This window comes from Diceros bicornis, chromosome 5, assembly GCF_020826845.1.
Source record: "Diceros bicornis minor isolate mBicDic1 chromosome 5, mDicBic1.mat.cur, whole genome shotgun sequence".
In the NCBI taxonomy this organism is placed as follows: domain Eukaryota; kingdom Metazoa; phylum Chordata; class Mammalia; order Perissodactyla; family Rhinocerotidae; genus Diceros; species Diceros bicornis.
The window spans coordinates 6,143,306-6,157,550 of NC_080744.1; the positions used below are offsets into that span (position 1 = coordinate 6,143,306).

General features: G+C 38.3%; 1 protein-coding gene across 2 annotated transcripts in view; it reads left to right on the top strand.

Moving 5' to 3' along the window:
• KLHL28 (kelch like family member 28) overlaps positions 1-13,765 on the top strand; it is a 29,789-nt gene extending 16,024 nt beyond the window's left edge. Inside the window, exons 2-5 of one of the 2 annotated variants that reach the window (XM_058540666.1) lie at positions 719-1,617; positions 9,500-9,943; positions 11,948-12,156; positions 13,292-13,765. In XM_058540666.1, coding sequence (XP_058396649.1) covers positions 719-1,617; positions 9,500-9,943; positions 11,948-12,156; positions 13,292-13,455 — 1,716 coding nt within the window. In that variant the 3' untranslated portion in view covers positions 13,456-13,765. Of the gene's footprint in view, positions 1-718; positions 1,618-9,499; positions 9,944-11,701; positions 11,767-11,947; positions 12,157-13,291 lie in introns of those variants that run through there. The other variant, XM_058540667.1, reaches the window with a different exon arrangement.
• The last annotated feature ends 480 nt before the right edge of the window (positions 13,766-14,245 follow it).

The window sequence follows — 14,245 nt, forward strand, 5'->3', positions numbered from 1 at the left end:
TATTCTTTTTTATCTTCCAGAAGCACAAAGTGGCAAGTAGATTGAATGGGTATGATCTAAAGTTAGGATCAAGAGTTGAGTAGATATGATCTAGATCAGGAAGTGAGCCTTGTTACCCTCACTGTAGAACATCAGATTGTGTTCACATTAACTTTTTGTTGTCATTGAATTAGTTGACAGTAATGGTACTTTTGTTAAATTCGGCACCCTTTATCAAGGTAATTATTGAATCTTTGGGTAAAGTGTGTGAGTTAACCTGGAATTTCTTTCCAATTAAAGCATCTGTTGATTAGATTGGCAGGCATTGATATTGTTATTGAGAAAATAGCCAAATAGATACTAGCATTGTTTCAAAACTGATTTTCCTTTGAGTAAGTATTTTTTTTTCACATTTGCATTTTGTTTAAGTGATAGCTCAGACTTGAATTTAATGAAGGGAAACAGTAGAGTTGGTAAAATTCTGATCCAGAAGTCTGTTGTCAAGTGTCCTTTGTGATTTGGGACATATTACATAACTTTTGGGTCTCTGTTTGCTAATACCTATTATATGATTATTAACATCCATTCTTAATTCTAAAAGCCTCAGTCTAGTGTTTAGTATTTAAAAACCAACAGGCAAATAAACAACAAGTCTCATTTATTTTGTACTGTTTGAAAAAGCAATCATAGTGGCAAGATTAGTTTTAAATAACTGTTCGTGCTTCTTGTTTTTCTGTAGATGGACCACACATCCCCGACCTACATGCTTGCTAACTTAACCCACTTACATTCTGAACAGCTTCTGCACGGCTTGAATCTTCTTCGTCAGCATCACGAACTCTGTGACATCATTCTTCGAGTAGGTGATGTTAAAATCCATGCTCACAAAGTGGTACTTGCCAGCATCAGCCCGTATTTCAAAGCTATGTTCACTGGAAACCTTTCTGAGAAAGAGAACAGTGAGGTTGAGTTTCGGTGCATTGATGAAACCGCTCTCCAGGCCATTGTGGAATATGCCTATACAGGGACCGTTTTTATTTCTCAGGACACAGTTGAATCTCTCCTTCCAGCAGCAAACCTACTCCAGATAAAACTTGTCCTGAAAGAATGTTGTGCATTTCTTGAAAGCCAACTTGATCCTGGTAATTGTATTGGAATTTCTCGTTTTGCAGAGACATATGGTTGTCATGACCTTTCTCTGGCAGCCACTAAATACATATGCCAGAATTTTGAAGCTGTTTGCCAGACTGAAGAGTTTTTTGAGCTAACGCATGCTGATTTGGATGAAATTGTTTCCAATGACTGTTTGAACGTAGCTACTGAAGAGACTGTTTTTTATGCACTCGAGTCTTGGATCAAGTATGATGTACAAGAACGCCAGAAATACTTAGCACAGCTACTTAACAGTGTGCGATTACCGTTGCTGAGTGTTAAGTTTCTCACTAGACTGTATGAAGCAAACCATCTTATTCGTGATGATCGCACTTGTAAACATCTGTTGAATGAAGCCCTAAAGTACCACTTTATGCCTGAACATAGACTCTCTCATCAGACAGTCTTGATGACACGACCTCGCTGTGCTCCCAAAGTACTTTGTGCAGTAGGAGGAAAATCTGGACTGTTTGCCTGTTTGGATAGGTAAATAGAAAGCTTTCTTAAACACTTGATGCTAATAGATTTTATACTTGTTAAATGGACTAATTTTCTATATTTTTTAAATAGTTTTATTTTCCTATTTACTTTATTTGCTGCTTTGTGTTTTTTCTCTTCTTCCTAAAATACTTATCTGGTTGTTTTAATCACATTGTCATCCATTCTCTACAATACTCTCAATTATTAACACCCACCCCTTCCTCCCAGTGCACAAACCTTATCCATCCTGGTTACTCACTAACTTTTCTTCCATTTTATGTCTTTTTTTTTTTCTTTGTGCAACCATTTACATCTTTATTTGAGTCAGATTAGGTCAGAGGGGATTTATTATTGCTAGCTATATCAGAAGATTCTAAAGAGGAGAGCTAGGAATCTGTGGTGAGGGCAGACTGGTGACAAGAATGCGTTTGAATGAATAAAGTTAATTAGAAGAACCACCAAAGAAATAAGAAGAAATAGGATATTGATACAATCATGGACTTTACATGCAATTTATTTTCTTCAGTGTAAATATTTTTTAATGACAGTAGTAAAAAGTGCTTTCTTTTCTAATAACTTAGAGTGGGAGTTGTCAGACTTTTTCTATAAAGAGCCACATAGTCAAAATTTCAGACTCTGTGGCCATATGGCCCCTGTCATAACTCGTCAACTCTGCCATTGTAGTGCGAGAGCAGCCATAGACAATACATAAATGAATGAGCATGGCTGGTTCCAATAAAACTCTATTCACAAAAGTAGCTGGTGGGGCAGAATTGGGCCAATAGCCATAGTTTGCCAATCCCTGATTTAGGGCATTATACAAGTAACTTTTATACGTTGAAAATATAGCTGGATGTTATCTTTGCTTTTCCTTTGAATGGGATTGCTTCGTGAAAACTTTTGTGTTTGATATATTTCTTTAATGCTGTGGATTTCTTTGTGGCCATTTCCAAAAATTTGGTAGGTTGCTTTTCCCCCCTCCAAAGGTAGGAAACTATTGATGTTTTATCAGTGTTAACTGATATATTCTGTATCTTTTAAAAAGTCTCAGTGTACATCTTAATTGTAGTCTAAAACTGGTATTGTTGAGATTTGGGTACAGGTAGAACATTAATTATGGTGACTACATTAGTTGATTGTTTACTCATTCTTAAAGTCATTGATTATTGTTAGTCAAATGTCGTGAAAAAAAAATTCTGTGGCCCTGTGGCGTAGTGGTTAAGTCCGGCTCACTCTGCTTCAGCGGCCTGGGTTCACCGGTTTGGATCTCTGGCATGGACCTACGCCATTGATCAGCCATGCGGTGGCAGCAACCCATGTATAAAATGCAGGAAGATTGGCACAGATGTTAGCTCAGGGCTAATCTGCCTCAACAACAACAAAAAAATTCCAAACATGAATTTACATTGCAAAAATTCTTGAGCAATTGCCTCTTGGTCTCAAGTATTAAAAATAACAGACATTATTGAAGAGTCATAAGAACTACTCATATCTTTAGACCCAGTAATCTTTCATCTTAAAATATATCATAAGAAAAAAATTTTAAGTGTCATTTGCACACTTATTGCAGTATTATTTATAACTATGGAAGAATTGGAATCAACCTGAATAATTATTGTTTAATTCCACAAAAAATATGAAACACCTTAGTATCAGACACACTGTGCTGGATAATCCATCTTCAACAAGTTCATAATTTAGTAAAGGAGACACATTTAAATAGATAATTATAATACATAGTGTTAATGCAGTGATAAAGATAATTCCATGGAGGTATTGAGGAGAGGCATTTATCCCATTTCGGTGATTTAGGGAAGATATTGTGGAGGAGTTCGTGTCCAAGCTGAGTGTTGAAGGCCAAGCAAGAGCCAAGCGAAAAATGGTGGGAAGGTCACAGGAAGTGCACAGAGTCAGAACGGCGTGATACTGTATAGGATATGCAGGAGACTGAAAGCTGTTTGGCATTCCGAAGTATAAAGTTCTAACCGGTAAGAAGCAAGCAGTGGTCAATATGGGCCAAGTCAAAGAAGGTATTGTGTACCATGATGAAGCGAGGATTTTTATTATGTGGGTTGAAAAACTGTTTTAAGGAGGATAGTGAAATGATCAGATTTGTATATTAGATCATTCTTGGCTGCATTATGGAGAAAGTTGGAGGGGGCCAGGATTCGTGTCAGTGTGATTAGAAGCTGCTTTCTTGCCACAGTTGGCAGCACGTCAGTCTTACAATCTGAAGGTCCTGAGTATCAGAGTGATTAGGAAAGAGGTTATTGTAAAGGTACAGGCAAGAGATTACGGGGTCCTGAATTGGGGTAGAAGTAGTAAAGATAGAAAATGGGGCATTAATTTAAGAAATGTATTGAGAGAGAAAATTGACAGGATTTGGTTGAATGGATATGGGGAGGGTGGTGAGAAGGAAGATGAGTGAGATTTCTTGGTTAGATATTGGATGAATGGTTATATACCGAGAGAGAAAAGCATAGGAGAAGGAGCCATTTTAGGGGGAAAATAATGTGTTTAGTTTGGGACATACTGAGTTTGAAGTGCCTGTTAGATATCCAGTGAAGGATGTCCTACTACTAGCTGGATATCATTGCAAAGCTCAAAGAAGAGATTAGGGCTGGAAATTTGTGTTATCAGTATATACTATAATTTAGAGGTATATTGGGCCGGCCCCGTGGCTTAGCGGTTAAGTGCGCGCGCTCCGCTGCTGGCAGCCTGGGTTTGGATCCTGGGCGCGCACCAACGCACCGCTTCTCGGGCCATGCTGAGGCCACGTCCCACATACAGCAACTAGAAGGATGTGCAACTATGACATACAACTATGTACTGGCGCTTTGGGGGGAAAAAAAATTTAGAGGTATAAATTAAAACTATGAAGTCTTCTGGACTTCTTAACTGGTTTAAAATGTCCTCCTTTCTGCCCAGTGAGAACATAGAGAAAGCAAAAAAGGATTGATTCACAAATGAACGTCTGGGGAACATTAATAGTCAAGATGAGGGCAGCAGGAACAATCTTAAGAGGTAGGAGAATCCAGAGAGAATAGCGTCGTGAAAGTCAAGGAATTTAAATGTGTCAAGAAGGAAGGAGTGTGATTAACAATGTAAAATCCAATGGAAAGATCCAGATAGATAAGGATGGAAAGATGGCCGTTAGACTTGGCAATATGGAGATCATTAATGACTTTTGGTGAAGTAATTTCAGCAGAGTTATAAGAATGCCGTAGATAGATTACAGTGGGTTGAGAAGTGTATAAAGATTGAGGAAATAGACTGTGCAGACTGTTCTTTTAAGAATCTTGGCTGAGATGAGAAGGAGAGAGATAAGGCAGAAACTGATAGAGTCAGGGGAAGTTCTTGTTTGTTTTTATTGTGTTCTTGAAGAGAGAGACATGAGTCTATTTATTATCAGATGCCAGTAGAGAGAAATAGGGTGAAGATACAGGATAGAGGAATGGTCATTGATAGTGCATGATTTTAGAGGAAATCAAAAAGGGATGGTATCAAAAGCAAGAGTGGTAGGTCTTGAATAGGAGGAGAAGGGTCTCTTCATGCCCCAAGATCACAGCGTGAGGGCAGGTTTACTGGAGGGGACTGTGGGGCTTTAATTAGATCCTATCCAAGAGCCTCAGGTTTTTCCTTTAACTAGGAGAGGTCCGCTAGAGAGGGAGGTGGGGATTGGGTAGGTGGAAACTATTATTAAGGAAACTCGGGAAGCTCTGAGAACGGCATTGTTTCTTCTTATGCATACGAAGTCATCAGGATGGCAATATGCTGAAAGCGATTTTGAATAGTTGTGCAAAAATGTTAAATGGAATTTTAGCCACACCACTCACCTCAATGCTATAAACTACAGATGTAATTCCAAGACAAGCTCTCGTTACAACTGATTATCCGTTTGCCCTCAAAGACCATAAGGACTAAGCTCTTTATATTTTGTATCTCTGTTTACCTGTATCATCTCCAGAAATCCATCACTTCTAGAAAATCCATCACAACTGAACTCTTACTATCATTGAGAGGTTTTTTTTCCTTGCGTCACCCAGTGCTCCACTTCTCCAACACTAGCTGGATATCCAGTAATTCAATTCAATTCTGACACTTAGTATCCAGATTTTCCCAGACCCCACAGATTAATGGCTCAATCCCACAAGACTGTACCCACTTCAGATGCTGGCCACAAATGGGTTGCCCAGGGTACCCACATTTCTACCTGCAGAAATGTGGACTGCAAATTCAGGGGTTCCTACAACACCCCTTCAGGTTTGGTAATTTGCTAGGACAGCTCTTAGAACTCAGGAAAGTGCTTTACTTACTACTACCAGTTTATTACAAAGGCTGCAACTCAGGAACAACCAAATAAAAGAGATGCATCTGCAAGGTATGGTATAGGAAAGGGCAGAGCATGCCCTCTTTGGGCATGCCATCCTCCCAGCATCTAAATGTGTTCACCAGCCTGGAAGCTCCCTGAACCCCATTGTTTAGGGGTTTTTATGGCGATTTCATTACATAGGCATGATTGATGAAATCATTGGCCATTGATGATTAAGTGCAACCTCCAGCCTGCTAATTACATGGTTGGTATGTCTGGCTGCCAGCCCCCATCCTGAAGCTATCTAAGGACCCATCAGTAGTCACCTCATTAGCTCATATGAATAACAAAAGACATTCCTGTCATTCAGGAAGTTCCAAGGAGTTCAGGAACCCTGTGCTAGAAACCTGGGACAAAAACCAAATATGTTTTTTATTACAGCATTATTGTATAACCCTATATATCATCTAATTTAACCTACTTGCCCAGCCTTTTTTTTTTGACTCCTCGAATCTATCTGCCATGTCCTCTAGAACTCATATTCTCTCATAAGAAAAATCTCCTTTATCCTCAACTTTTGTTCTAATGAAATATGGCTGATGCCTAAGGATACTGTTTTTGCTAGGCCCTCTCAAAACTGTTCTGTTTTTCCCCCATACCTCATGTATCACAGATCCTAAGGGTTGGATAAATGTTTTCTTTTTTTCTTTTAGCCACTTAGAGAATTTTTTCATCTCCTCTCCCTCAAAAACCTCAACTCATTTCAAGCATTTACTAGCAGGCTATAACACAGGCTATGTCTGCTGTCCCTTTAGTAACTTCATTTACTGAAGATTTGTATAGCTGGCTTACTGTCTTTCTCGTCATTCTACATACGTAATGATTGATGTCAGCATCCACATAGTACAGTGCAGAGTTAACAACACCTTCGCCTCTCTTCTTGATCTCCCTGCTAACAGTCTTCTGCCTGACCTTAGGCACCTGTTCTCGTGATCATACCCTCAGCGTTGTTGTTACCAGCGACGTCAGCCCTTTCACAATCTTGGTTTTTGACTTTCCACTCTGACCACCACCTCCTCTCTCACCAGCTTATTTATTTCAGTATGCCCACTGCAGCCGTTCTTTGATCCCTTCAAGGCTTTTAATCCTTGGGCCCTATGATCAGTTAGTAAAACTTACTGCTCACCAACCACCACATGTCCTCACCCTCACTCCTTACCCAGCTTGGGTTCCAGGAACATCACTGTCGTCATTCCTTTGAATACACCCAGGGCTCCCTTGCCCTTCTTTCCTTCCCTCATGCTCATCTGGTTAAATTGAGTTCTCCTCTTTTGGCATGGCAGCACCTGAGCAGTGGAGTGTGGCTAGAGAAACACATACCCATCTTACCTGGTCTCATCTGGGGCCTTCAGCAATCCCAGCAACCCCTTTACCTTTCCCTCATCAGTGTACCCTCTCACCTCCTTGGAGGACTGTTTTACACCTTCTGCCGTCTCCGTAAAACCATGCAAAGCCCCTTCCCCTCACCTTCCAACTCTCGGCTGATGACCTTGTCTCTTACTCTGCTGAGATAGAAGCAATCAGAAGAGAACTACCTCGTCTTGCCATCAGCAGATCTACCAAGTTATTTCTGTCTAAACCAACCCCTCTACCTCTCTTCTTATTCACTGGCTCCCATGGCCTTTCCTCTACACAAGGCCTTTGCTCCTGCGGTTTCCCTCTCTCTCCTGTATCACCACCTTCGCCCACTATACTACATCATTGCCATCAGCAGGCGAGCCAGTTTTGGTTTAAGCTCCCAGATTAAATGAATCTTCCATGGACTCCATGGTCTTTCTCTGCACTTATAGCTGCCTCTTCATATCTATTTTACTCTTTTTAATAAAATCCTTGGAAGAGTGGTCTACACCCACTGTTTGCACTTCCTCATCTCCCATCTCTCTTGAACCACTCAAGATTTGTCCCCACCACCTCATTGAAACTGCTCTCAAGGTCAAATAGTTTATCATTCTCATTGTAACAAGTTCACATTTTTAAAATAAGCAGTATAACAAAACTGATTGTACGTAGGCATTCAATAACTATTGAAGGAATGAGTGTACTTTGATCATACTGGTAGAGAATACATATTTTTATGCTATTGCATTATTGAGTTTGGGGACATTTGCCTACTTTTTCCCAACTTTTTTTGTAATGAAATACATATACATGCAAGAGACTGTATATAATATCCACGCAAGGTATAAAGAATGAATACCCAAGTACCTCTCAACCAGCTTAAGAAATAGGCTATTAACAGTACCTTTAAAGTCCCCTCGTGCCTGTCCTTGATGCCATCTCCTTCCCCCTGGAAGTAACCACTATTCTGAATTTCCTAGGTATTATTCCTCTGCTTTTTGTTGTAATTTTGCAACATATTATAGGTGCCCCAATATATTGTTAGGTTTTACACATTGTTATATAAATGTAGTAATACAGTATATATTCTTCGGAAATGTGTTTTCTCGCTGAACAGTAAGTTTCTGAAATTCATCTCTGAGATTGCATAAGGAAAAGGTTCATTTAGTTTCACTGGTGTATAGTATTATAGTATATGGGCATAATACAGTATTTTCTTTCTACAATGAACGTGTTAATTATAAAAATTAGTTGAAGTGTTACATACATCCAGAAAAGTGCACAGATCCCAAGTGTACAGCTGAGTGAATTATCACAAAATAAACAATACAAGCCAGTTCAAGAAATAGAACATGACCAACACCCAGAAACCACCCTTGAGTTCCCGCCCTGTCCTCCCCAAAGGTAACCACCATCCTCATTGCTAATCCGGCAATTAGAAATGTTTCTAAACTAATATAAATGAAACTATACAGAATGTGTTCTTTTGAATTTGGCTTCTTTCTCTCAACATTATGTGGGTAAGATTCATCCCTGTTGCACATAGCTGTAATTTGTTCAGTTCATTGCTGTATAGTATTCTCTTATGTGATATGACACAATTTATCCATTTTATGGTTGATGAACGTTTGGGTTGTTTCCAGTTTTTGACTATTACAAATAATGCTGCTGTGGATATCCTTCTGTATATATGTTTGCACATTTCTCTTAGGTATACATCTAGGAATGAAATTGCTCAGTCATAGGGTGGATACACCACATCTTATTTATACATTCTCCTTTAGATGAGGGATTGTGTTGTGCTGCTATGAAAATTTCTGTAAATGTGTCCTGGTGCAAAACTGACTGTAATAGGCTTTCAGTAGAGTAGATACACAGGAGTGAAATTGCTGAGTCATAACACGTGTATAGCTTCAGTTTTGCCAGATAATGTGAATTTTTTTCTGGAGTAGTTTGTACTAGTTTATGCTCTCACCAACAGAGTATGCATTCCTTGCTTCACATTCTTGCCAGTAGTTGTTGTTATCGGATTTTAAATGTTTGCCAATCCACAAAGTGTGTTGTGATTTGTTGTGGTTTTAATTTGCATGTCCCTGATTACTAATGAGAATAAACATTTTTATTTGTTTATGGGCCATTTTGATTTTTAATATTTAATTTTTTCTGCTTATTCTTTAGTGTGGAGATGTACTTTCCTCAGAATGACTCTTGGATTGGTTTGGCACCCCTAAACATTCCTCGCTATGAATTTGGAATATGCGTTTTAGACCAAAAAGTGTATGTTATAGGTGGTATTGAAACTAATGTGCGTCCTGGCATCACTATCAGAAAACATGAAAATTCAGTAGAATGCTGGAATCCTGATACCAATACCTGGACTTCTCTGGAGAGGATGAATGAGAGCCGAAGTACCCTTGGAGTAGTAGTACTTGCGGGAGAACTCTATGCTTTAGGTGGCTATGATGGACAGTCTTATTTACAGTCTGTAGAGAAGTATATTCCCAAAGTGAGGAAGTGGCACCCTGTGGCACCGATGACTACAACAAGGAGTTGTTTTGCCGCAGCTGTGTTGGATGGAATGATTTATGCCATTGGTGGCTATGGTCCTGCCCACATGAACAGGTATTTACCTTAATCAAGCTGTGTGTGCTTGTGGGTATTTGAAAGTGTCATTAACAATGATTTCTGGGTTTTAAACGATTTGTGTGTATGAATGAACTTCTCTTTTTAATTTTTAGAGTAATATTCATAGGCACTGGGGAAATTTAATCTGCTTCGTGAGTATAATTGTAATTATTTTACGTGAGGATTTAATACAAACCTAAGAATTAAATCCCTCTTATTAAATTTTACATTAATTCATTCAATATAAATGATGTAAATTTTAAAATTCAGAAATCTGAAAATAAGGTGAAGTTAGACAACTTTAGATTTTTGGGTGGTGTATATATATATATAAATGTGTGTGTGTGTAAATGGTCTGTTATTGCATTGCTTAATAGAATAAAAAAGTGAAAAATGTAATTCTATATGCTTGCACAATATTATAATGCATCATAAACTTAATGCCTTATTTAAATATTTCTGGATTCTTATTCTGTAATCATACATGTATCATTATGTATCTGAGTTGTGCTGGAGTATGAATTTGAGATTTCTGTATTTTGTAGTATTCTCTGAATAAAGGAGAAATATATATGAGAAAAATTAAAAGCATAAAGTGACTGCTTATATGGAAAATTAATCATACTTCTGAACCTTTGTTGAAAATTGATCATTCCTTTATCTCTAACAGTAATTAGAGTGATATGTGTTTTGATTGTGAGCATTTTAGTGAAAGAGTATATCGTGGTTTGTTAACTGAGAAACTGATGACACAAGAGCGTTTCATCTGTTATTTTTATTTCTGTGTAAGCTAAAGTATTGCCCCTTTTTATTGCTCCCTTAGTTGAAGGAAAAGTACCTGGGGCCCAGACGTGAATTTCTATTCTTTGAAAAGCTGCTGGCAGCAATTTATAAGATAAAAGGTTAAGCATTTTAATTTTGAGATAATGCTCCTGAGGTTTAAGTTCTTGCCGCAGTGTATCAACTCCTCTTGTCCAGTGATTTTGCTCCGGTGGTGGTCATCCTGGTGTCCTTTCAGAAGCAGTTAGAGTTCAGTCTGTATGCAGTCTAGTCTGCAGTCTGATCTCTGTTCTGAACTGCAGAATTGTGTCACGGACTCTCACCTGCTGTAGGCTTGTTTGAGAAGTGAGGTTGGGACCAAAACAAGCTCAGCATGCTTGCCTTTGTGCCCGTTAGGGCAAAGGATAGTAAAGGCCTTCTGGGACTTTTTCTGGGAAAAAAGCTTTCTAGGGAAGCTTTTTTGGAAATTCCGATTTGATTTGGATTTCCATAATAATTTGGATTTCTGCAGCTTGGAAATGCCCAGGGTTCTCTGGAATCCAGACTTGACTTAATCCCTGCATTCTTTTACATCACTCTGAGACTGTTATGATGAGCCAGTTTGTGTTATGAAAATCAGCAGTGTTTGCTTTGTAGTAAACCACCATGAATTCTCCTATATGACAGACAATTCCCCTTCTGTCCTTCTCTTCATCTTCCCTTTTCCTTAGCCATGTAGAAGATCCTTAGTATCCTTAGAAAACGGCTGTATTCAGTTTGGGATTTTCAAAGTCCTTTCACATGCACACTCATTTGACTTTGTTCTTACATGAATCCTTTGAGGTTATAGTATCCCCATTTCTGGAGGTGAGAGGAAATGACTTATCCAGGATTACACAAATCCAGAGCGGTAGGGCTAGGGTTCATGCAGCCCTGGGTATGCAGCATTAGTGCTTAAACCCAGGTTTTCTGACTCCAAAAGTTTTATGCCCTTAGTGTACCTTGCTGCCTGTACAATACAATGGAAAAGCATATGGCTGTTATTGCACCCAGTCCACAAGGTAAGCTTTTATCCCTGCAATTTTCTCAGCAAAATCTAAACATTTGGGACAAACTGTTCTTGTTTTATATCTGTCTGTTCATTAGAACTTTTAAAACTATGGTGGGTTTTAGTTTTGCTTTAGTAGGAAGAGTGACACAAAGGATATGTGAATTAATTCTTTCTTTTGTGAATATTTGCAGTGTGGAGCGTTATGATCCCAGTAAGGACTCCTGGGAGATGGTTGCATCTATGGCAGATAAAAGGATTCACTTTGGTGTGGGTGTCATGCTAGGCTTTATTTTTGTAGTGGGTGGACATAATGGTGTCTCACATTTGTCAAGCATTGAAAGATACGACCCTCATCAAAATCAGTGGACTGTGTGTAGACCAATGAAAGAACCCAGGACAGGTAATAATAACTTACGAATTTCTAAACATATAGGACAATATTTTTTATAGTAGTGTCCTCAGAATAATAGTTTCTTGGAATATAGTAAGAGTATTACTTGTCCAGAAAAAAAAAACTGTTTTGTGGTAAACTTGAGAGACAACTAGATTAGACAAAACTATCTAATTTCTTTACTATGATTTGAATATGCCAGTGTGCATATTATCGTTTCTTAAACTTGGGGAACACATTTTGAGAAAGGCTGGTCATAAGATGTGTTTTACAGAAGCTCTTTTTGTCTGTATAACAGATGTCATCTTTTTATATGTTACGTAACATGCACACAGAATTCTTTGTACATAACAGTCTCTATGTTCACTTTCAAAGGTTCTCTCCTCCTCGAGGGGGATAGTTGATCAAGAGAGGGTTGGATTTCGGGGTTCCTAGAGAAAAACAAGTATGTCTGAGGAAAAGGAGAAATTATCTTGGAACCCAAACTCAAATTACATTATTTTAAGGCAAGGGTTTTAAGTTTAACTGATGGAAGTGCTTTAGGAATATTCCTTCCATTTATGATTTAAGAAACGCCTAAAACATAAAGATTCATAGGAAACTGAAAGGACAAAATGGAATGAACTAGTTGTTTACTATAGCTAGTTTCTGTGGTATCATGGAGAGGGAAAGCCATGAAACAATGAGAATGTAGAAAATTTGGGTAGCCTTGTTCTTTGTAGAACTATATATAATAATATATAGAGTAGAATTTTTAAAGCATAAATTATATGGTTCAATATATTTCAAATATTTCACTATACATTTAAAACCTGATAAAAATGAACAGTTTCTTTAAAAATATATGTAAATATAAATTGAGAAGAAAGCATAAGGAAAGATAGATACTCCATTCTTAGTAGTGTTTTCCTATGGTGGAGGAGAAGGAAGGTAGGATTGGGGAGGAGAGACTTCAACTCTTAATGTTATGTTAAGGGATTTTTTTTTTTCCTTAAGGACGTATTGCTATATTGCTTGTGTGATTAATAATAGGTTGTTGAAATGTATTTTAAGAAAACATTATGATACGAATTCATACATTTTTAGTAGGAAGTCTACTTCATGGTTAACATGTTTTTTCTCCATTTTTACCCACGTTTTCTAGGAGTCGGTGCTGCAGTGATTGATAATTACCTTTATGTGGTGGGTGGTCACTCAGGCTCTTCCTATCTGAATACTGTGCAGAAATACGACCCTATCTCAGATACGTGGCTGGACTCAGCTGGCATGATATACTGTCGCTGCAACTTCGGATTGACTGCACTGTGACCCGTTTGGGCCATGGAAGCTGTGGTGATGGACCCTGTGCTGCATGGAAGGATGCCCAGTTTTCTGAAGCCCAAAAGCTGCATTGCTTTCTTTTTAACTTGAAATGGCATGAAGACTCCAAGTTTTGTTGGGTACTTTGAACTAAAAGTAGTTTTGGTTGCTCTTGATTACACAGTGAATCAATAATCAAAAAAAAAAAACAAAAAGGAAAGATCTTGCCCATTGAATCGTGCACTTTTTTTCCTAATGCTGAGATAGAGTAGTTTTATGTTCCTCAGTGTACATGTGGAGAAAATCTTGCTGCTTTTTTTTTTTTAGCTCTCTCCCTCCTCCTTGATATGCACTAGAATTTACTGGGATGAGAGACGCTTAGATGCTGGAGTGTATTGAATGACTGAACAGAGTGCTGATACTGTCTGTTGGACATAAATTCATATGCTTCACATTTTCAACAAATAAAGGGCTGCTTTTTTTCCGGTACTTTTAAGGGTTGTAAATTACATGCTATGGTGAGTCACCCGGATATTTTTCCTGCTAAATGGCTTTAGAGCTGGGGATGTAATAAGTTTGCAAGACAAATGCTTTTACTATCATGATATTTGGGGGCCTATTTTAAGAGAAAGTCACATATTTACTGTTTATGCCTTTTTTATATGGGCAGGTTAATGCGGGCTGAATTTAATCCCATCTATGGGATGCTATGCTAAGCATGGATAGAAAGAGTTAAGCATATCAGTTTCAGCTTTTTTTGTTAATTTAGTACAGCAGGCTTCCTAGTGTTGATGTAAAT